General features: G+C 40.5%; 1 protein-coding gene across 1 annotated transcript; it reads right to left on the bottom strand.

The window, feature by feature from the left end:
* Positions 1 to 17,118: 17,118 nt before the first annotated feature.
* Positions 17,119 to 23,304, bottom strand: rnaseh1 (ribonuclease H1). Its single transcript, XM_026923831.3, has 8 exons — positions 22,775 to 23,304; positions 22,568 to 22,677; positions 21,138 to 21,275; positions 20,907 to 21,006; positions 20,685 to 20,739; positions 19,706 to 19,790; positions 19,437 to 19,561; positions 17,119 to 17,696 (listed from the first exon to the last, which is right to left on the bottom strand). Exons 1-8 carry the CDS (start codon positions 22,903 to 22,905, stop codon positions 17,610 to 17,612), a joined length of 831 nt encoding a protein of 276 aa, XP_026779632.1. The 5' UTR covers positions 22,906 to 23,304; the 3' UTR covers positions 17,119 to 17,609.
* Between the last annotated feature and the right edge of the window lie 1,849 nt (positions 23,305 to 25,153).

The following is a 25,153-nucleotide window of genomic DNA, read 5'->3' as shown; positions in this document are numbered from 1 at the left end:
CGTGCTCAAAAACGCCTTTGGCCACACGCACAAATAGCAATGTACTGGCGTCATTAAAAAGTTAATTAATCTTAATTAACTTCTCCTTTGTCTCAAAGTTCTTTATTGCAGGCGAAATGATTTGCCACACAAGGGGAAGAATTGGGCTGAGCCTAATGCTGTAATCAGCGGGCTGCAGGAGGCCAGACGCTCGAACTGCTGATTGCTTTTCTGACAGAGACTTACGCTCTGACATGCTGCCGTGCCTTTTCTCTTTCTCCCTCCTTCTCCCTCTCTACCACCCTCTTCTGTTTGAGAAACAATTTACATCAGGCACAGTATGAAACAGAAAGTGTAAAATCCAACAGGAGGATCTGGCGGTTTTTCTCTCGAGCTGTTCACAACGCACAGCTGAGCATGTCGTGTTGCAGTTAACAGGCAAACGTTGGCTTTGCATGACAATGTTATTTGGTGTTGCAGTAGTGAAAGAGGCAGAATGAAAAGGAAGACATATTTGCCTTCACTTTAACTCACTGTTTGATTGAGAGCTGCCTATATGCAGGAATGTATTAAAAAAAAGAAAGGAAGATAAGACACTGTAAAATTTACTGGCAGGAAAAGTACTGTAATATTTACAATATATATATATTTTTTTACAGTATATCACTGAGTGTTTACACTAATATATCAGTAGTAAAATAAAACATAACCCACTACATTTGCCAGACAATTTCTCTCAAAGCAACTTCCAATTGAGGCAAGATCCAACTGAGCAGTTAAGGGCAGAAGGTTAAGGGTCTTGCTCAATGACCCAACTATAGCAGCTTGGCAGTGCTGGGATTTGAACTCTTGACCTTTTGATTTGACCTCAAAGGCTTAACCACTGAGCCACCACTTCTAAAAGATGAAAAAGACTAAAAGCTGAATTTCAGTGGTTTATCAAACGTATGTCTCTTTGCTAGCATATAAACTTAGACTCACAGAGGGTTTGCGTGTGCCTAAAGAGTTGTTAAAGTAAAGGGCTCAAAAAGGATTTTCAGATTTTGGTACAAAGAGAAACATTTCCACTCCTGCCTAAAATGTTATAGATCCCAATATGCATTGTATTTTCTGGTCTTTTACAGTAAACTAATTCACTGCTATAAATGCCTAATCAGTTACAGTACAATCCTGTAAAATAATAAATCTAAAAATAAAATGAAACAAAAAAATTATTTTGCTGCAAAAGAAATACTATAAATTTACAGCATTTATTTTTTTACAGTGAAGGCGCTACCTGGAGGAAACAACAAACCCTCAAACATATATTTTTCAATTATAAATATATGTCTTTCCATTCTGTTTTAAAACCAGAATGGTTGGGGCTTGATCTACAGCAGGAACTGTAGCCCCAAATGTGTTTTGCTTACACTTCACCCTGTCTGGAAGTTTGTATTTCACGCCTAGAGATGCTGTCTCTCATGCATCTCTGTGTGTGCACGACAGATTCCAGGCGGCCTTATTATTTCACAGTGCGGAGTGAGGTAAATATGAAGGGAGGCAGAGTGGCACGCCACGGCTCTGCACTAGGGGCTGCTGGGAGAACAGGGCCGCCATCTTGCCTGCATTATCTCTCTTCCATATGTTCACCCTAGGCTGCCTCGTGCCCGCCGTAATTGACTTTCTCCCATAGAGCCCAGCCATAGCTGCAGGCAGTAGTGCACGTATGTGCCTGTGCTCACCCTGATAAAACTATTACCCACTCCCCGGTGATTCTGTGTGTGCACTCAATGTGTGCGCGTTTGTCGCTGTGCACGCACGAGTCTAAAACTGTAACCTAACCATTGCATCATAGTTGGAATACGGAGACATGGTAGAAGTTCTGGTACAGAAAAAGATCTGGGACTTGGACTGAACTCGTACCCACACAAGCTGTCATGCTCTTCTCGGTGTTGAAATAGAAACCCCGCTCTGCTACAGAGGATTTATGCTGTGGATGCTTTACATATGAGAAAATAACCAACAGCTCCCATACTGCAGAATCCTGCTGATTTTTCCCACTCCTGTGGCTCCTGCGTTTGATCTGCTCCTGATAAAGCATCACCTGTGGCACTACTGTAATTTTTTTCACGGATTCGCCTCGGGCTCTGTTATCAGCGGCTCAGACCGGGAGCTTTTAAGTGTCACAGAGCTGATTGTCACCCGGGCTTGTTAAATTCGTTAATTTTATTGAAGGCTGTCACGTTTGCATAGGGGAAGAGGAGCAGTAAATTATTCATCATCCCTTGAAATGCAAACGACAGCTGAGGCAAGGGAGTCGTGCTATGTAGGTCACTTCCTTTCCTAACACGCCCCCCCCAATAACCACCAGTCAGAGAGAGAGACAGAGTTAACTGCAGCAGAACCAATTGCAGTTAAGCCTGCTGAAAATCCAAAGATTGCAACAAACTCTGATATACCGCAATCTACTGCAGATAGAGATAATCCTCAGGTCTCCTAATTGTAGCTCCAGGAACAGCTTCTCATTACCTCTAACTACAGTCTTAGATTTTGTGGGCTGAAAGCTGCACTGGTTTATATCACAAAGCTATTTCATGCTCAATTTTGATTGGTCAGCAGGTGTTGATTAATTTTCTTTAACAGCAGCTCTGACAATAGTGCCTCCTGCAAGATTTATATTAATGCACTTGTTCTAATACACGGTCATTTCTAGTAACAATTTAGACAGAGAGTTTTATGATGGACGTTCCACATAAATGAATTTAAAAGACATGTGCAATCATTTATATGATGAGTAAATGTGAATTTACAGGCTTAACTGCAATTGGTTCTGCTGCAGTTAAGACATGTGCAATCATTTATATGGTGAACATGCTTATTTAGTGTCAGTGCTTTGCAACAATCACAGTCCTCACTCCTATTACTAAATACATTTAGTTTCACTGCAGCGACTAAATTTAAAAAGTTCCTACAACCTCAAACTACTCACGTTCATATGCCAGAAGGGTCAGTAAGTCATGAAAAATACAAAAATGATGCTTTAAGGTGAATATCTAAATAAGAAACTGTTATGATTATATCGTTATTATGACACTACAGTCAGTTGCTATATGGCTGAAAGACTTGGTTTAATATTGGGTTTGTATTTGATATGGAAGAAAGAACCATAGTTTGGTCAGAGCATGCTCAACACTTATTTATTATGTAGCATGAAAGTTCTAAAGATGTTTCATGAAATGAATCACAAAAGCTTACTTGATGTGGCTTATGTAACTTCAATATGCAATATAGCAAAAAGAGCACTTCAACGGCTCTGCAAGATTTTTTGGATAGTTGAGGGTTCTTAGCTTTCTAAAAGGGTTCTGTCTAGAATATTAAAAATAATAATAATAAATTACCAACCTCCCCAAAAAGGTTTTTAGACTGATGGTACTCTTAGTCCCTGACCTAGTGAACTAACATGAGCATGTTTTTGATAGAGACTAAAAAGCACTTCTGTAAGTCACTCTGGATAAGAGTGTCTGCCAAATGCCTTAAATGTAAATGTAGAAGGAGAAATTCTCTCTTTGTAGAACTGTAGGAACAACCAAAAAATGGAAGGTTTTCGATTTACAGTCTTTTTCCAAGACTGTAAAGCAGCTGTACATCCCACAATAAATTACACAAATATTAATAGTCCAGGATTGCTCCCAAACATTTTCTTTCAAATTTTATGAGTTTCATATGTGCTTGCTAAAGGAATGTCATACAGTAGTAAAGTAAATCTATAACAGACCACAAAAACATATCAATATAAATAAATAGATAAAGAAAGAAAGTCTGAGTTTCAAGATAGATAGATAGATAGATTTCAGGAATGGGACTGGGGAAGCCTCCTACCCCCGATGCACCCTTCTTTACCTTGTGGAATTCCTTAGCTTTATTAGATTTGAGGCTTTCATATTGTTGTCAAGTTATTAGAGGTCATCCAATGACCTAAAATCTGCATCCATCCCACCATCTCTCACTCTCTCCATTTCCCTGTCTGAGTCTCTCAGTATGACTAAGTTTTGCTCTTATTTCCCTTTTCATTATGATTCAAAGTCGGTGTGCTTTTTAGTCTGCTGTGCTGGTGGGGGGCGTCTGTACTCTCTGTGGGAACAGGCAGCCATTTTGGCTACATACAGAGAACCTGATGGCGTAAATACGGCTGCCATCAATCAATCCCTGGAGCCCTGCAGCGACACCATCCCTAATCTCTCCCTCACTCTTGCACTCACTCTCTGAGTAACATTTAAAGGCACATGGCTCTGTAACAAAGCACCAGTGACCTAAATGACAATGATCAGAAAGTATGTACATCTATAATAGAGCTAACAAATATTATTCAGCTAAATGTGAGTAACTTATTTACTAGTGAGAATGAACCATTTATTCACTACACACTGGTTTTGCAGTATAACCCATAAGTTACATCAAACACACTTCAGGTCTGGTCACGATTTTTTTTTTCCTTCTAAACTTAACCAACGATGATTACATAGATCATGATTTTGATGTAACCATGAGAGATAGAGAAATAATGGAAGGAGTAGATGGGGAACACATGGCTTGCAGCATGATCCAATGTTCTCTGGAATAAGTGAAACCGCCAGTTTAGATGAGGAAACAGCTGTGAGTCTGTAGGTAGCTTAATCAAAATGAGCATGCAAACCAAGTGTTCAGACAGTACCTGTCAGAGCAGTGCTGTTTCTCACGTCATGCACACTATCACTGTCATGACTCTCACACTACACTGTCCTTAAACTTTGTGCATTTGGGAAATAAGTGTTTTTCATGAATAGTGATTTTAAGACCAGTGACGGGGATTGTGAGGGTGTTTGTTACAAATCTAATTTATAACAAAGACCTCATTATTTGCTGCATATATGAGACAGAAAACTTGTATTAAGAAGTCATCACCACTGGGGCTGGGTACTAAAAAACAGCAGCTAATGGGCACCAACGGAAGCATTTCAGTACTACTGAAAATTCTCAAAAAATATCCAAATATTTGCGATACTTTTAAATAAATACCTTAACCTAGTAGCTACAAGGTCAGGTTTTACAACAAACCTGATCAGTTCTGAAAGAAAACTGGAGGGAGGATATATCAGCAGGTAAGGTAACAGTTTACCAATCCACTTTCTAAGTTTTGCAAGAGAAAGTTAGCTATTAATACTTTTGTCATAGTGTGAACCCACTTGGATTCAGCAGCTAGCACATAAACTAGCATTTAGCTAGCTATCTTGTTGGCTAAAATTCACCTGCTGTCAGGCATCATATTAAACCACATGCATACATACTAATTTAATCTACACAGGTGTTATAAATGAGGTCTAATAAACTGCCATGGTTCGATTTAATGTCGTAGGTGGGAGCTGTGACAGTGCTAGCGGCAGTTCTTCTCAAACCAACGTGGTCATCCACAGGGAAACCACACACTGATTACTTGTTTGTTGTAAAATTGTTAAATAAATGTCATTCATTAATAATCATTCCTTTCATGTCTTGTTTATTGATACAGGAAAAATAAGTAGCAAAAAATATCATTTTGGTATCCATATCGAAATCAAGGTATCGGATAGAAAATTTTCAAATTATACCCAGTGTAACTCAACACAATGGTTCTGCAGTGACCTGTAAATTCAGTGTACTTTACTGTATAATTGAAACCCTTGCACAAAACGCCACAAATCCGACACTGCACTTTGATATTTGATTCAGTTTTGGAAGCTGTGGCTAGACAAACACATTTGAAGGATAAACCTCATTTCTAAACTTCACATTACCTACCACTGGCATGAAGATTCTATTAAACCTGAATAATTAGCAAAAACTGTGCCAGGATCTGGAAAATTTGTTCTGTGCTATTTTAGACAGACAGGACAAGAATTACACTCAGCATATCTGACCACATTCCAGATTTGTGAATGAGGTTTTACTTGCAACAATGTTTAAATGACATTGAGTTTGCAGTGACTGAAGAATTGTGGGTATGCTTCAGTGGCAAAATTAAATGTACTATCTGGAATGACAGCTCATCTTAACTCATCTCAACACAAAATGGGTTTTCCAAATGACAAAGGTCTTAATATTCCTGAAATGGCATGAGAGCTGGTGTGACAAGCAGCTTAGCTGTAAGTGGAAATGACTTATGCTAGGTTTTCATTAATTTGGGTGGTGTGGTTGGAGATTAAGAATTGTCTCTTGATTTTACACTTAACTGAAGATTCATCTTCATTCAACACAAAAATGACAAGCATATTTAATAATTAAGTATGTTTAAAACAGCAAGCTTTTTTTTTTTTTTTTTTTAAAAATGCTGTTCCAACTTGTCCAATGGTGAATACAGCAGGAATTTTTGGCCCCTGTCTGGTTTACATTGTGTCCCCTGACACTTTTTGTTCTCAAATGGTCCTCTTGGGCTGCTCAAGGTCCTTGAGGTCATTGTCACGTTTCCCCCCAAACACTGCTAGATATTACATTTCGAAGCAAACGCAGAGACAGAGAAAGAGAAAAGAGCCTGTGGATGGTTTATTGACAATTTTTGAACTGGACTGAATTGCGTGCGAGCAGGAAGGAGGCCAGCTGAAACTTAAAAACCGAGCAGACAGGAGCTGAATGCTAACCGAAAAGAAAAATGTCGGAGCTGAAAGGCACAACCCATCCCAAAGCACCTCCCTCTGTGGCTGGAGCTGTGGAGTTTCTCATCATCTACTATTACGACTCCCTGACAGCAGTCAATTTCCCCATACTGGAAATCAATACAGGTGGAATGTAAACAGGGGTCTTCATTGATCATTAGCATTCCAGCCTCATCTGACCGAAGGATATTGTTACTTCTTACGTGTAAGTTATCAATCTATAAACCCACAAATTTGATCATGTGACCACCTAAGGGGGGATTTATACTAGAGAGAGGGGGAGAGAGATCCAAAAAGGGAAATCAAATTAGTGGCAATTATGAGTTTATGCAAATGTGCAGCTTTTAAGTCCTCAACAAAAGTACTTTGTTTTTATTTTGCTCTCTACTGGTAAGTGACAGGCTGCAGAGCAATATGTGTATGTGTGTGTGTGTGTGTGTGTGTGTGTGCTAATGATGATGAGACTGTGAGTGAGGGTAAAGGTGTATGCACATACTGTATACGTGTGTTCACTAATGTATACGATAACATTGCATTCTCTTTTCGTTAGTGGGGAAATCATTCTAATGGCGGCACCCTATCCAATCCACACACCTCTGTGACACTCCAGCTGAAATGCCGCAGTGCCCTTAGCTGGCAGTGCCACTCAACTCCCTCTTGGCTTCCAGGCTAGGCTGACTTCAGGCTGGGAACGATGCCAAGCCGCCGCTGCTTGAGAGAGATGGAGACAGAGAAAAAGAGAGAGAAAAAAATGAGGTAAAGATTGCATTTGACCATAAGATTTGGTTAAACCGGTCTTAAGACAAAGAACGCACCTTCCCATACACGAATATATACACACACATTACTGGAAACATTTACAGCTAGAGAAATGGGAGTGTGAATATGAAGACAGATAGAGGGAAAACAGGTATAAAAAGGACAGAGGGGAAAGAATGAATGCAAAGAAGCTAGTTGAGAGAGGGAGAGAGAGAGAGAGAGAGAGAGAGAGAGAGAGAGAGAGAGAAGGGGGGGGGGGGGGGGGGGGGTGAAAATCAATAGCTAGGTTCCATGCAGGGCAGGCTGCTGTGGACTGTGTTGTCAAGGTGACAGAGGAGCTGTGGGGCTTGGTGGTGTTGGCTGATAAATGGGCGGCAGGTGAATGACCTCATGCTACCAACACTGCCCCACACACTCCACAAAGTCTGCTCAACCTCCAGTCATTCCCAATAATACAGAACACCGTGCTTTGTTTACTCTATACACTGTAGCTTTACTATGCTACTTTATGGTAACTGTAGTTAACAAACTCTAAACTATAGTGAAGGGAAATAAGTATTCTGAGACTTTTTGTTATTTAATATACTTCCTATGCATATATCCACTTCAAATGTCTTTCGACTTTGTACTTATTATTATGATGTGGAAGAGGGCAGACAGTCTTAGCCTTCACCCTCCCCAGTTCCTAGCTGTTGTGTGATTGCAGAACACTTCCTAGTAGGTGGTAACTGGCAAAAATTGAGAGGAAAAATTGATGTGGTAAAAACACTCCCGGACAAAAGTTTGGACACACTGTTCCTAAATGGGTTTTCTTTGTTTTTCTACTATTCATACTCTACTACTATTGCAGTTTACTACTGCTTTAAATGAATTATATTAACACTATGAAATGGCATGTATAGAATTATACAAAGAAAAGTGTTGACCAAAACTACTGATATTTAAAATTCTTAACAGTATTCCTGAATTGCATGCTCTTGGCATGCTCATGCTCTTCTCAGTCAGCTTCAGGAAACCTTCCAGGAGACAGAGCTCCTGGTTTTGGCCTTTTTTTAAAAAAATAAATAAAACACTTTTTTTCCCCCCAAATTGGTCATTTGCCAATTCACACTTACTGTCAGGTGGCAGAGACGGCGACAGTTGCGGTGAATGCTTTTATTAAAAATAAAGACTGGCACACACAAACAAAACCAAAACACAATCTCAAGGTCAGAATCTGGAATCAGGCACAGGGTCAGGCGATGTACAAACAGATATTCAGAGAACGTGACTATAATCATAAAACGAGAAAACAAACATGGGGCAAAACATGAATCAAAAGGCTTAGTACTTCAGGCAAGAAATAGAGCTGAACAAATACTTCACAAAGTCTATGTCGTGTGAGCCCGCTTATATAGTGTGGCGTGGTGATTGAGTCCAGGTGTGTGCAATCAGTAATTGGGTGAACTTGGGAGTGTGAACTGGGAGCTAGAGTCCATGGTAGCCATTCTGGGAAATGGAGTCAGACCCAGAATGCGGCATTGACATGACACTTACTAGCTAGCTCTCTGCTATGACACAACAGCTGCCAACTAGGGAAGGCCAACACATGCTACCTACTGCATCTTTAATTTTAACAAAAAAAACTACTTGTATATATTTATACATGGACATTAACTTCACCATTTACATGTGTAGAAACAAATATCAACCATAAGCCTTTATCAAAACATGTGCCCAGACTTTTGACTGACAGTGTATGTGTGTGCTCTAGGAATAAAACGCATTTGCTTTTATAGAGAGATGGCATTTTCCAATGTTAATGCAATTCTTCTTTCAGTGAGACTACAGAAATGTTGATGTGCATCATGGTGAGTATACACTCACTGTCCATTTTAATAGGTACACCTGTACACCTGCTCATTTATGCAGTTATCCAATCAACTAATCATATGGCAGCGGCAAAATACATAAAATCATGCAGATACAGGCCAAGAGCTTCAGGTAATGTTCACATCAAACATCAGAATGGGGAAAAAGGTCCAGCTCTGATGCTCACATGCCCATTGTAGGCACTTTCGGCGGTGGACAGGGGTCAGCATAGGCACTCTGATCGGTCTGTGTGTGACTATATATATAATATAATATGTAGGTAAGAAGCTCATGGGACCAGGCACATCACACATCACAACACACTCTCAGACTAATGATAAATAAGGTAAGTGAGAAGCCAGTTGTCAGTTGAAAAGAGGTGCAGGATGACCTGAAAGCTAAACAAACACAGACGTAGATAGAGAAGAACACCACACCCACAGTGAAGTATGGAGGTGGGAGCATCATGATATGGGGCTGTTTCTCTACAAACGATACTGGGGCATTAAATATTGTCAAAGTGAACAAGAATGGAGTGAAGTACTGGGACATATTAGAGGAGGATTTTATCTCATTGGCCAATGATTTTTTTTCAACAAGACAACAACACCAAACATACAGCCAAAATAACTCAAGAAGGCCTTGAAGATCTAGCCAATCTCCTGACTTGAATCTCATTGAAAATGTATGGAGAATTGTGAAATTGTGAGTCCATCAGAGAGACCCTTGTAACTTTGGGGAATTGAAGACAATTTGTCAAGAGGAATGGTCCAAACTTGAATGACAGTGTTGCAAAAACCTAATTACTTCACAACTCTGCACACACACACACACACACACACACTTAAACACACACACTTACTTCATGTTGGTCATTTGTGGTGTCTGAATACTTTTTTTCCTTTATCAATTTCGTCTTTGTTTATGCTTGAGAATATGATGTCTTTTGACATTATGTGTGCATATTTGAAGTGGATATATGCATTGGAAGTATATTAGATAACAAAAAAATTATGCAAATACTTTTTTCCCCTCACTGTGCATGTAGACACTGTGCAGCCCTCTCATGGCAGTAGGTGATAGGGAAAGAAATGGACAGTGCTGTGCTTTACCCATGGGCACTGCAAGCTGCCAAGCTCAGCAGATGGCACAGGCTTAGTGTGGAGAGATGTGTCTCATGAATCCACCCTACTTTCTCTCACTCTCTCTCTCTCTCTCTCTCTCTCTCTCTCTCTCTCATGATTAAGCAGTGGTGGGCATTGTGGCTCCAGGGGCCATGCAGGCACCATCGAGCCATCTCTCAGGTGGGGTGGGGGATGGGTGAGGCAAGATTTTCAGTGTAACCAAAATCTGGAGCTTTGGCCCTCACTAGGTCAGACTCTGCACACACACACACACACACACACACACACACTTACACACTTACACACAGTGTGTATTCACAGTAGCATGATGTATGCTTGTGTGAATGGGGATGATGCACAAAGGCACAGTTCATTCTAATAGTCCCACTAGGTCTTCTTTAGGGGCTGCTGGTGAATTTGTCTCTGCTCCACTCCTCGACTGCTCCATTTTGTATCGAGCCTTGCTGTTGTGCTGTGTGTGTGTGTGAACATTCAGAGGGCATCTGCAGTTCCAGAAGGCCATGCTCCAACGAGACAGAAAATGTGGCACAACAAACCTTCGCCTGGTCTGACTCATCTCACAAAAGAGATGGAATTTGAGAGAGAGAGAGAGAGAGAGAGAGAGAGGGAGGGAGGGAGAGGGAGAGAGAGAGAGAGAGACATCAGCACCATGATGCAGTCAGATGTGGGCTGAAAGCAGTCTCTCCCTTTCTCTCTGCCTGTCTCTCTTACTTTTCCTCCGTGTCTCACCCACTGCATCCTTCTGAGACACCCAGTCAAAAAAAAAAGGGACAATCCTTCATTCCTCATAACCTTAAATCAACTGCGGACACCCATTTGATCTCCGCTTCAAATATTCAATAAGGTGCACAACATATCTACGCATCCGTTCGGGCTGATGCCGTCAGACGAGGATCTCGTGGGAGGCTAATTAAATTGAAGGCAGCCCCTGCTGTTTGCTGATGAGATGCAGTGTTCTCTGGCTACTCTATGTCTGAATCCTCAAAGCCAGCTTGTCTTATGGAAGCAGAGCCTTCATAGATGTCTTGTCACTGTGAAGCTTTATTGTTTTCTGGGGAGGAACAGACGAGATGAGAGATAGAAAGAAAGAAAAAGAGCGAGACATTTGATGGATGAGTCAGTTCAAATAACGGAAAATTCCCCAGACAGTAGACAGGGGGCACCATAGAGCTGTTCATATTGGCCTCTATGAGATTTAACAACTCAAGCAGCCCATAAAGATTGTCTTCTGTCTTCTTTCTTTCTCTGGTCCATGCTCTCGACATTTCTCTGGAGATATTCGTCTTTTTCATCAGTGGCTTCCAATTGCAGCATCAATTGTAAGATTTCATAAAATCCAGTCCTTTGTCCTTGTTTTACTTTGAGTGAAGGTCTTTTAATAATTTGTAGCCTCCTTCATCTTCATACACCTCACTTTCCTTTTTAAATTCTATTCTCTGCTGTCTTCTTCATCTCTTTTACTCTGTCTCTAACACTGGTTCATAGTGGACCCCCGCCCTCCAGTAACACATGTTCACATGTGGATTGGACTGTGGCAATTAAGAGTTTATTTTCAAAGCCTCACAAGTGCCAGGGGATGAACATTAACACAATTTAATGCTTTAATGCAACCCAGCAGTATTTTTGCTAACAAAATCAAATTGCTTCAAACCCAAGCACCATGGAGAGGCAAAATCTCATGCTGCCATTTCTGCCTCAGTCAGAGTCGAGTCAGTCGAGTGTTGGTCTCTACCAGCATGAACAATTGCAGCTATTTTTTGGTCTAAAGGTTTATACAGGTTGCCTCCCCTTCTCTATTTATTATTATGATCAGCTTCATTGTGCATCTTAGCGAAGACAATGAATGGGAGGTTCGTATACACACACACACACACACACACACACACACACAGGAGTGAGAGGATCCAGCTCAGCGCTCCAGTCCACGTGCCCTGCCAGGCAAACCAGCATACGTATGTGTGCCGCTGATCCAGAGACAGAGGCCTCTCCCATCAGGGTAATGATATCTCACGCCTGGTTAGAGCGCTGCCGCATAATTAGAAGTGTGGGAGCTGATGGATGGTTGAGTTGTGCGGAGTGGTGGAGAGCAGAGCTGCCCAGCTGACCTTGTCATCATTACAGATAGAAGGGTCGGCCAGAGCAACCACAGCTCCAGTAAGCAGCTGCTTCCTTTAATGGCACCATTTGTTCTTCACCTTGTCCTGACTTGCTCTCCATTTCTCTCCCTAGATTCATGGTCAAGGGCAACTGAGTCTGCCAAGCTGACCAGTGATCTCTGCACAGGATAATGACGTGTTCTGGCCAGACTGTTGTTGAACGTGGTTTTTACTGACCTCACGGCCTTCTCTTTATTCACCTTCTTTCAGTCTCTCTGAGGAAAAATGCAGTAAGAAATTATTATTGATCTAACAACAAATGCCTTATGAAGTCTATAGGTGTTCTGGTCCAACAATTTAAATTTTTTATGAAAGTATTGTATCTATTTGAAATTCATTCATCCATCTTCACTAACCGCTTTATCCTGGTCAGGGTTAAGGTGGATCTGGAGCCTATCCTGACTACACAAGGCACAAAGCCAGAATACACTGGATGGGATTTATACAGAGGTTGAAGTGGAATTTTAAAGTGTAAAGTGGTGGAACTCAGTGAGAACGTATCAATAGGGAAAACATTGAAAGCAAATTAAACATTGCAGTCCAATCAAATGTGAATTGACCTCAGTAAAGCTGGATCAGCGTTTGATATTGACATTAAATCAGGATGCAAAACTTGCACATGGAGAAAAGGAGAAAAACACTGTGATAAAACCAATATCACAAATATTGGATTTTATTTTGTATTTTTTTTTTTTTGATTATTTTACAGTTCATTTCAATACATCAATGGCTCTGTTATGCTGTGGGAGATTGTTTGTTGGCATGATTTAGGTCTAGTCGTCCTCTTAGAGAGAAGGGCCACGCCAAATCATTGCAAAGTTCTTCAGACTGAACACCTTTATTATGTGATAAAACATTTCTGTCCTGATGGTAGTGGGTCTCCTCCAGGACGACAATTTTCCCATCCACAGGATTCGGGGGCCCAGCGCCTGGCTTTATGAGTATGAAAATGGTGTAAATCATATGCTATGGCTTTCACAGTCACCAGATTTGTGAGACTTTATAGTGATGTGTTAGACAGTAGTCTCCACTGCCATCATCAAAACACCAACTGAAGGAATTTTTGGAAGAATGGTGTTTATCTCTCCAGTACAGGGACTTCTAGAGGTGCACTGCAGTTGTTCATTTGTTTGTCAACAGGTTAACAGACAGTATAATTGAGTAACCCTTTACTATTTATTCCAGACCAGCTATGTGGTTCCTGAAGGATGCCTAGTGTCACGATTAGTGGCACTTCTCATGTCTTTTCACAATACAAAATACTGTATTTGATTTTGATAAAATTTCCAGTTGCAGTATTTTACAGTTTCTCAATTATACTCTCACCATCCACTTTAATACAAACACTTGTACATCTGCACATTTATGCAGCACAATGCACAAAGTCATGCAGATACAAGTCAAGAGCTTCAGGTAATGTTCACATCAAACATCAGGATGGGGGAAAAAAATGTGATCTCACTGACTTTATCTGTGGAATGGTTGTTGGTGCCAGATGGGCTGGTTTGAGTATTTAAGAAACTACTGATCATCTGGGATTTTCACACAAAACAGTGTCTAGAGTTTAGACAGAATTTAACTGGAAATCTTATGTTTCCTGAGACCAAAGTACTTCAAAGATAGTAATATTGTAATAATAAATTCCTCACTTTTAAGTGGATGCAGCAGGTTTCAAGTGAGTGGTAGTCTGATGAGCTAATCACAAACCATGTGAGGCAGCCTGGAGGCCACACAGCAATTCTTACTCTTTCAAGCTCTTCCTATTAAGTGGAAATGCATCACCTGGCCATCTGCACTATTCAGGTCAAGGACACAATGCTTTCATTGCATGTATACTCCAACTTCAGACAGGCTCAAATTTACAGAAATATTTCTATAGGTGAGAAAAGTTGAGATTTGAAAGAATATTAAGTGGCAATTGAACTGAATATATTGAAAATTCACCTATTTAAGAGGATGAATGTGAAACTCTTGTAAATTCATGTTTATCCGAGGTAACATGACAGCTCCACAGCATTAAACACACATACTGGGTTAGGGGGCATTAATTACAGTCCTGGAGTACCAGAGACCAGCACCGTTTCAGGATTTCCCTGCTCAAAGGGAAAGGAAAATTATAACATTCATTATCTGCTGTTTTTTTTTTTTTTTTTTTTAAATAAGGATTCCAACCAAAATTGTTTTGGGACCTACACACACACACACACACACACACACACACACACACACAATATGGCCAAATGTTTGTGGACACCTGACCATCACACCCATATGAGGTTCTTCCCCAAATTATTGCCACAAAGTTCAGAGCACACAATTGTATAGGAGGCCCAAAGCTGTTCCAGAATGACAATGTCCCTGTGCTCAAAGCGAGGTCCTTGATCATACCTACCAAGTTTGGAGTGGAAGAACTCGAGTAGCCTACACAGATCCTTGACCTCAACCCCACTGAACACTGACTATGTGAAAGGCCTAATCGCCCGACATCAGTACCTGACCTTACTAATGTTCTTGTGGCTGAATGAGCAAATCCCAACAGCCATGTTCCTAATCTAGTGGAAAGCCTTCTTAGGAGAGTGGAGGTTATTATAACCGCAAATGGGGGACTAAATCTGGAATGGGATGTTCAAAATGCACATATGGGTGTAATGGTCAGGTGTCCACAATCATTTGGCTATATAGTGTACCAGAACAAATTAAAGAGTCTGGGAAATAAGATTCTGCAGTTTACACTTTTTAAACAACACACTTTGTTGTGCTAGATATGGAAGTGTGGCTTGGGGAACTGAGGGCAACTGAGGAGAATGCCGCAGTGTCAGTGTTAACCTTGCTGTGTAACAGTCCCCCTCGCAACCATGTGCAAGTCAGGCAGGATGGACCCCGACCCCTGACAGAACCAGCCCAGAGTAAAGCACCTACACAGACTGAGTGGACAGAGATGGATGACAGGAAGACTGACGATGAAATAGCAGCTCAACCTCTTTCATGTTTCACTCAGAGATGCTGAAGGGCCACTGAGATTGCTTCATCCCAGATTTGTTCCCACCAAGCTCTCTGCCTGCTCTTCGACACGACCCTTATAACATTCTCTCCACTCTTTTCTCTCCACTCAAGAAGCTTCTCCACAGCTCAGAGTTGGTTCACTCACCACTCAGGTTTCTGATCCTGCCAGCTTCACAGACTCCAAACTTCTTTTTCTACATTAGCACAACCAAACAACAAACCAGCCAGCCTATCTAACAGAATCTTCTCCTCTCTTTTTCACTAGAGATATCAAACAGTCAGGCTAAGTTCTGAGGCGGGAGTTACTTATGCTGATGTTGCTCCAGACAGCTGTCATGGAAACAGATGTCTTCTCGGTTATGATGTGCCAATGTGTTTGATTGTGACTCCCTGTGCCTGCACAGCGTGGCACCGCCATTGATGTTACGGCAAAAAGAAGGCCTCGCACTGGATTCATTATCGGAAATTCCCCTACACTTTCTGCTCCCAGGTTGAAGGAGCCGACTCAGCTGCGAGGCGCTGTTTGAAGAGCAGCGAGACCAGATGCGCGTTAATGACAGTGTGTTTGTTGCCCCTCCTCCACTCCCTTCATCTTTGACGAATTAGCACTGTGTCTGACTATCAAACAGAGAAAGGTGGAGAGATCTCCGATTCAGAACATGCACTCTTTGGAAGCTATTTGCTTGCGTGCATGTGTCGTGCCAGAATGGGCCATGCACCAGTCTGTCAGAAGGAGTTGAGCTTGAAGTTCTCTGCTGCAGTTCTAACTGAAGCTCTTAGCTTTCAGCTCCATCAAAAAGACTGCAGCACTGTATACTAATGTCATCTGGGTGTGTGTTGCACACAATGGAGTTCTGTGTATAACGAAAAAGCTCTACTGACAACTAGTAGCTGTGAGGTGATACACACTGAATACCCTGCTAGCTATATGAATCCTCAGTCTCGCCCAAAGGTATTGCCTTCATATCCCAGCGTCAATGATACACGTCTCCACAGGCCTCCAGAGGAGCCGAGATGCTGCAGTGGAGATCAGAGCAGAGCATGCTGGGAGCTATGTTGGGATTCACACCTGCCTTCTTCTCATGAAGGAGAATATGTTCTCACTCTCCCTCTTTGCTGCGGGGCTTATCAGAATTTTAACGTGTAGCATCACTGTCTAGACACAGGCTTACTGCAGAGAGCTGGAGAGAGCACTCATCTAGCCAGACTGGAAGCAAACACCCGATGCTCAGAGGACACCATCTCACTGCTGAGCATGTATCTGAGAGGCCACACTTTTCTAGGTAAATCAGATCAGCGCATTGAAATATGCATATCTTACATTTACAGTACAGACAAAAAAGAAACTCAGATGATGAACAACCATCACATTGCTCAGATCTTGCCATATAGACTTAGTAATCAAACATGTAAAACAAGTCCAAATATGTATCAGTGTTGTCTCAAATGTTTGGTGTAATATATTTAATAAACTAAAACACCTGTGCTTAATATATTTTCCCCACAAAAAGAGTGCTAGTGGTAAAAGCTATTAATGCACAGTACAAGTTATTAAGCAATGCAGAAATAGTTTAAACTGTCTCACAATTATTTGCATTTAATTTCACTATTCTAGAACAAATTATGCCTTCAGTCTTCGCCAGTACCAATCCACAGAAACAAAAATCTGCAGTGCCATCTGGTGTTACAGTACAGTATTACAGTGGGTGGGTTATCACAATATGTTAAAACCAATGGACAATACAAATTAAACATATTGATATAATTACATGACACAGTCTACTAACATTTAATTACTGGTTATTAACTATCTGGTAATGTATCCACAAACCCTCAAGAAAACAGCTCACTTCTTTTGCCATGCTTGTAAAGGTTTGTGTCCAGAAAAAAAAATGCTAGCAAAGCATCCAAATTCAGATACATGACATTTATTTACAGAAAACAGTAAAATGAAAGTAAATTGAAAATAAAAGTGCAGGAGTTTACGTTCCACAGTGACAACACACACAAGCACTAATAATAACCTGAGCTCATGCGTTAACACAGCAGCAGTCTTCGTTAGCTAACACCAGTTACCACTGAGGTTTTGCTGCTCCCTCTCTAGAGAGTCTGTCTGCTTCCTCGTTTCCTAAATAGCCAGCATGACCTGGGATGTGCATCTGAAAAATAAAAACCAGAAGGCTTGAAGATGGATGAATATAGTACAACAGTGCTTCTCATTTACTGTAATAACAAATATAATGCTTTTAAGGAGTGCATCTAAAAGCCCAACAGGCAAATCAGAGATTTAAAGGCATATGCGAATGCAACAACTGAATAACTGAACCCTGGATCCTCATTCAGGTTGTTACTGGTAGGAACCAGCTTTTCGATGGTCCACACCAAAATGACAAAATGAAAGGGAGTGAGCTCTTATCACCATGGTAAGGTTAGTCTCATTTTCAACATTTTCTACTCAGCTCTAATAACATTAGTTTTGTTGCAGTCGATACAGGCTTATATGGAACAGAACAAACAGACAGAATGATGCACAGCTGTTCTGCAGTCTCAGTGAAAGAAGAATTGTGTTAATACTGAAAAAATGCCATCTCTCATTATAAAACCAAACACTGCCAGTAAATAATCTGGACACACTAGAATGAATATATATTTTCCATTGTCAAGATGTTTTGATAAAGGCTTATGGTTGATATTTGTTTCTACAACAAATGTAGATGCTGAAGTTAATGCCCCTGTATAAATATATAAAAGCAGTTTTTTTAAATTACAGTTGTAGTAGGAGGCATGTGTTGGCCTTCCCTGGTTGGTAGCTGTTGTGTCATTGCAGAGCACTAGCTAGTAAGTGTGAATTGGCAAATGAGGAAAATGGGGGGAAAATTTTATTATTTATTTAAAAAAAAAAAAAAGAAAGAAAAAACGGCCTCAACCAAGAGCTCTGTCTCCTGGGAGGTTTCCTGAAGCTGGCTGAGAAGATACCAACAGCATGCAATTCAGGAATACTGTTAAGAATTTTAAATTATCAATAGTTTTGGTCAACACTTTTCTTTGTATAATTCTATACATGCTATTTCATACTGGTAATGTAATTATTCCAAAATAGTAGCAAATGGTAATAGTAGTAGAGTATGAATAGTAGCAAATCAAAGAAAACCCCTTTTATGAACAGTGTGTCCAAACTTTTATCCGATAGTGTTTTTATTCCTTTCTCTCTCTCAATTTGCTCATTTGCCAGTTACCACCCACTAGGAAGTGCTCTGCCATCACAAGACAGCTAGGAACTGGGGAGGGTGAAGGCTAAGACTGTCTGCCCTCTTCCACATACGTGAGTTTATAAATGACCACAACTGGCTAGTATCACTCAGAGTAATGCCGTCCCTCCCACACAAACAGCATGGTTAATTTTGCTCTCTTGGACTCCTAGCCTTGGGCGGGTGTGGCATCATCGAACTTCAAAGTTGAATTTCATTCAATTGGGCGAAAAAAATTTAAGTTGTGTCACTCTGGAATTTAATACATCTTAATAAATACATTATCCTAATAAATAAAAATTTGACTAAATGTAGCTCACAGAAATGTAAAAAAAAATAATAATAATAATAAAGAAAAATTATATTGAGTATACATTATTAACAGCTAAAAAATTCTATATTTTCTCAGAGGAAAACAACCATCATGAGACCCAGTAGAAACTGTCTATCAAAGCACAGCCAGCCAAATTAATGACCATTCAAGGAAATAACCACACTAGCAAAATTTGATGCACTTAAACATTTCAACATGAAACAAAATGAAAAAGATATAATGTCATAAAACAGACAGACTTCAGCAAATGAATTAGACACAAGACAATATATAATGTGTTCTAACTGAGACCACATCTACTGTATCAGGAAACATACCCATTTAACATCAAGTTCTTCATTTAGTTCATCAAGCTTTTGGAAATCCTCTTTATTGACCACCTTGCCACCTGCTTTGAGCCTCCAGCCGTTGGCTTTCCAGTTCTTTACCCAGGTGGTAATCCCTTTATGGGGCAAAAACATGCAGGATTACATGAGCTACACTAAGTATGTAAATATGAATATCATTTATCATCATGAACATATGGAAACTGCATCAGAAGACTTTCAAATGTGCTTTTGTATGAACCATTATATGTACAATATACCGTTAATAGTGAATTTGCTGTCTGTGTAGACAACCAGCTTTTTGATGTCCATATCTATAGCTTGTTCCAGTGCCCTGCAAGCTGCCTGAACCAGAAATGGAAATTGAAGAGCATCAAACAGACAAAGCAAAGAAGTTTGTATTCAAGGTGTGAGGCTATTGTAGCTAAAATCTGCATTACCTTGAAGATTTTCTGTAAACGTGGGCCTTAAAACGCATCCAGTTCTTCAGTGCTGATACACAAACTTACCAATAAGGGATTTTATGCTAACAATGCTTTTGATTTAAATACAAGTTTGAGACACATTCCTACAAAACTTTTTGCCAAACAGAAATAGGATCTTAAGTGGTACGGTCTTATTTTTATAAGAAAAATCAGTCACTTTTTGCAAAAGTAATATTTCCTTACAAGCGTATTTTACAAAAAAGCAATCTAGTCTCAAATTAAATTTTTAAAAATTTAATTCTAATTTGATTTAAAATCAAAATTCTAAAAAAAATTATATCTGTAATATAATTATATCTTTTTTAGAACACATTATATATTCAATACAAATAATGCATTTGTATTTGGTTATGTCCGTAGTTCATAAGAGCTTATAATGATCCTAACGATTATGACAAGTCATTTGGTTTATAAAAAGATATTTAAGGGTTTTTTTTATGTTAAGACATTTTTCATCACCTTTTGTTTTCAATCATTCTTTACCATGGGTGCCAATAGTTCTAGAGCCAAATGAAGGCTCTACAGACAAATAAATAAAGCATTTTTGGCCCCTTAGGTCAATGTATGTAATGTACTGAGCCACCACTGAACCCTATCGAAATTTGTGTAAAAAGTCTTTCGCTTATTAAGCACTACGGTCATCTCAATTTAGTCCCAGAGTAGGCAGAATCCATGACGAGGGAAAGTAGCCCTTAATGTTTTGGTTTATTTATTGCTTTAAATAGCCTTCTGATAACGAAAGTCTTGTCCTCACCTGTAGTTCGGCTCGTTGGTTGGTTTGTCTCCCTGGTAACCTCTCTGCAACGTTACTGTAGAAAGTAGAGCAAATCTGCTCAGAAAATCTTGGGCTAAACAGCTTCGTTTTATACAACTCCAAACTTGCAACTGAAGACATACAGGTTGTGCTGTAGATTATGTTCTTTTGTCAAAAAATACATTTGTTATATGCTATAAAGTTATAAAGTGCATTACTCACAGATGGTGATCGGGACCCCAGTACACTCCAATCCCTGCACGAGCTCCATCTTTCCCATTTTTTGTACAACAGCCATCTGTGTACACCACCACCGCATCTCCTACAGCCAAAACCAACACATACAGCCTGTAAGCTGCAATTCAGACTTCTACTCATTGCTGTTGGACAGCTGATTAATGAGAAACCTCTTACCCCATACAATTATTGACAAGATACTTTCAAGATTATTACCCATGTAAGTGAGCCCCTTAGAACCGCTAGCAGCAGAGGGCTCAAGTTTCACTCGTTTTACACTCCCTCCATCGACCTCATCCTCTTCAATGGACCTTTTAGAGCCAACACTTGTGGTACACAGGGTGGCTTCAGAACCTAGAGACACAAAAATCTCATTGAACATCAGCATCAGTATGGTAATTAAAGGATGGACATGACAGCTTTCACTTACTGAGAGACATTTAAACAGATTTATAGTAATATACACTGATCAGTTTTGAACCAGATATTAAAAAGAAAGTTTGTTTTAAGACCTGCGATTAAATCTCCTATAAAAATAAATAAAATTTTGAGAAGAAATCGAAGCCTGAGTGTGCTAGTAGGATCCTAAAGCCAAAAAACAGTGGTAATTAGCTATCAGATCTGTGGAGTAGTCTTGATCTCTACTGCTCTCATGCACCATTTTAATAAGAATTTCCCTTCCCCTCAATTTATGAGTTACAACTGTGTATGAAGGAGTCCTGTGATTTTTAAATTCCGTTACAGCGGTGAAACTAACAATCCACCATTATAAAAGCTATTATATTTATTATATTATATATAATTTATTAGCCAGTTCTTGCACTTTAGTGTGTTTGACTCATCACTTGAATGGAATGACTTTGATCCAGACCAAATAGCTCAAAATAACATGTGCCTTTAAATAACATGTGCAGGATAACTGACATACAACCACACTACAGAATATTTACCATACATGCTGTCTCAGTAAGAACCCCGGCTCCTAAAAAGTCTCCAGTCACCCAGCACATCCGCTGTTCATCCTTTTCCCATCCGGACTACCAACTTTCGGACCACAAGACTCAAGGACATTTTTCAAGATTCAAGGACATAACCTCTTTAAGAACACTTTTTTTGGGGGGAACAAACAAAAACCCCATCTGTTGTTAGTGTACTGCACTATGTCTCTTGTGACTCGATGTTGGCTGTGTGTTGTATAGTTTTTGGGCTGTGAATGTGTCTGCACTGTTTTGTGTAGGACAACATGCAGATATGAATTTCATTGTACTTCTGTTCATGTGGCAGTGAAGTGACTTGGCGTTCTGTGAGTGAAAGGTTCAGGAAAGGAAATCTCTATAGCTCTTATAAATACACAAAAGTTAATCGTTCACATATAAATAATGTTCTTGAAATATATTTGTACTGAGGGGATCCATGAAATTTATTTTACAGTTAAAGGGGTCCCTGGATATGCGCTATACACACTCTCTTGCTCTTGCTCTCACTCTCGTGTGTGTGTGTGTGTGTGTGTGTGTGTGTGTGTGTGTGTGTATACACACACACACAATGTTTAATAGTTGTCACCTTATGAAGATTGAAGATTTATACTTCTTTAAACCGTATAAGGAAAGGAAGAGGGAAGAGTAAATACAGGAAGTCATGATTACTCTCTGTGGATGTTGTCTCGTTCCTTACAAAAGCCCAAGCTTCATCTTCAACAGCAAACTTTTTATACCGTGCATCAGGGAATCTGTCCACTTGAGATTTGCATTCTTCCCTTTGGGACAGAGAACAGAAAGATGCAAGCTGTAAGGATGTAAACTGAATACACAGTGTGTGTTAAGAGTGGGAATGTGAGGAGTTGGCGTTCTCACCATGTTTGGTACACCCCCGGCCTGTGTCCTTTCCTTACGGCGTAAAAGAAACTGCCCTTCTTGCCCATTTCCTCGGCACTGACACACAGAGCCCTACGTACAAGCCTGGAAACGCTGAATAATCTCAACATAACCTCTACTCAGTCCATGTTAATGAAAACGATAACCTCCACCAACCAGCCGACACGTTATTAGGAACGACAGTGCTGACTGAGAAAGCGTAATTAGCCTGTAGCTAACGTTAACTGAGATGCGACTGAAAAACTAATGCTTGATAAATAGCTAATTAGCAAAACATGGCGGCTCTCGTGTCGGCAAATTCACGTTTTAACAGTGAAACAGAGCTTCAGAAACGTAAAAACCTACTATAGGTTTAAATAAAACTGAAGAAGAAAGCGTCTCTAGCGCTTCTAACGACACGAGTTTTCAAAATTAACAAGACTTTTTTTTTTTCTCCTGCAGGTGCAATGCTCTAAACATGCACTGCATCTTCTTCGTCTAAATACAACGGCGCTTGGCAGAAGCTTTAGTGCAATACCGCCACCCAATGGCCTGGAGTGTGGAGCATGGCAGACATTTACACTGATCAGTCATTACATTAAAACCACTGACAGGTGACGTGAATAACATTGATTATCTCGTTACAGTGACACTTGGCAAGGGGTGCGGTATATCAGGCAGCAAGTGAACAGTCAGTTCTCGAAGTTGATGTGTTGGAAGCAGGAAAAATGTGCAAGAGTAAGGATCTGAGCGACGTTGACAAGGGCCACATTGTGAGGGCTAGACCACTGGGTCAGAGCATCTCCAAAACGCCAGGTCTTGTGTCATGGGCACCCAAGGCTCACTGATGCGTGTGTGGAGAGAAAAAGAGTTCAAGGTCTTGACTTGGCCTTCAAATTCCCCAGCTCTCAATCCGATCGAGCATCTGTGGGATGTGCTGGACAAAGAAGTCCAGTCCATGGAGGCTCCATCTCGCAACTTTCAGGATCTGCTCCTAACTCCTTAGTGCCAGATATCACAGCACATGTTTAGAGGTCTTGTGGAGTCCATGCCTCGACGGGTCATAGCTGTTTTGGTGGCACAAGAGGGACCTACACAATATTAGGCAGGTGGTTTTAATGTTATGGCTGATTGGTGTATAGTGGATATAAAAAGTCTACACACCTCTGTTAAAATGGCAGGTTTTTATGATGTAAATAATTAAACCAAGATACACCATGTCAGCTCTTGTTCCACATTTAATGTGATACAACAACCAGCAAAATTCAAGTGAAAAATAAATGCAAATGGTTTAGAAAAAAACTTAATCTAGTTTAATAATCTAGTTGAATGTGTACGCATTCTTTTATAATGGGGCCTGTGCTCAGAATTAACCAATCACATTCAAACTTATTTTTAAAGTAATTATCATACACCTGTCATCAATGAAGTGATTCTGATTCTTTTACCTCTTGTGGCTGTTCCTGTTCGGGGTCGCCATGGCGGATCACCTGTCTGCATATTTCGATTCTGGCACAAGTTTTACACCTTCCTGACACAACCTCCCCATTTTCCTGAACCGGCACTGAGAGTGCACTACCTCATGCAGCTCTCTAGTGGCTGGGGCTGGTTCCCTGACTGGGAATCAAACCCGGACCGCAGCAGTGAGAACACCGCATGGCTTATACACTGAAGCCATGGTCTGCAAAGAACTTACAAAGCATGTATCTTATTGCCAAAAGGTATCGATCAGGAGAGAGGTACAAATGAATGTCTAAAACATTAAATGTGCCATGGAACGCCGTTAAGGCCAACATCAACAAGTGAAGACAGTGGGGCACCAGTGACAAGAACAGGACATCCCTCCAAATTAGATGAAGGGAGGCTGTACTGGTCACTCCCTGCATGTGACAACAATCTCTTGTGTACTTCACTTGTCTGGGCTGTGGGGTAGGGTGGCTAGACAGAAGCCCATTCTCAAAAATAAAAGCCCCAAACCATGTGGCAAACTGTGTTATGTTCTGATGAGACCAAGGTAGTACTTTTGGGCCTAATTCTAAAAAAACACATTTGGCACAAAGCATAGTGGTGGCAGCACCATGCTATGGGGCTGCTTCTCTTCAGCTGGGATTGGAGCTCTAGTCAAGATAGAGGGAAGCAGTGATAGCTCCAAATACCAGTCTATTTTGGCACAAAACCTGAAGGATGAACATGAAGAAAAATTTCACCGTCCAGCAGGATAACGACCCAAAGCACAAATACAAGTCAACAAAGGAATGGCTTCAGAAGAATAAGCTCAACCTTTTGGAATGGCCTAGTCAGACCTCAGATCTTAATCCAGTAGAAAACCTTGTGGAATGACTAGAAGAGGGCTGTGCACAGGAAATCACCTTGCATTTT

Source organism: Pangasianodon hypophthalmus, chromosome 19 (genome assembly GCF_027358585.1).
Source record: "Pangasianodon hypophthalmus isolate fPanHyp1 chromosome 19, fPanHyp1.pri, whole genome shotgun sequence".
NCBI classification, from domain to species: domain Eukaryota; kingdom Metazoa; phylum Chordata; class Actinopteri; order Siluriformes; family Pangasiidae; genus Pangasianodon; species Pangasianodon hypophthalmus.
This window is presented reverse-complemented; position numbering and strand designations above follow the sequence as displayed.

Bases quoted from the DNA above. Each gene is read 5' to 3' on its own strand.
- rnaseh1 (XM_026923831.3), bottom strand. From the start codon at position 22,905: ATGTTGAGATTATTCAGCGTTTCCAGGCTTGTACGTAGGGCTCTGTGT. The intron at 21,007-21,137 runs GTAATAATCTTG...TTTTGGCTGTAG, and splicing joins TAAGGGGCTCACTTACATGG to GAGATGCGGTGGTGGTGTAC. The intron at 20,740-20,906 runs GTGAGTAATGCA...TACTTTCTACAG, and splicing joins TGGGGTCCCGATCACCATCT to TAACGTTGCAGAGAGGTTAC.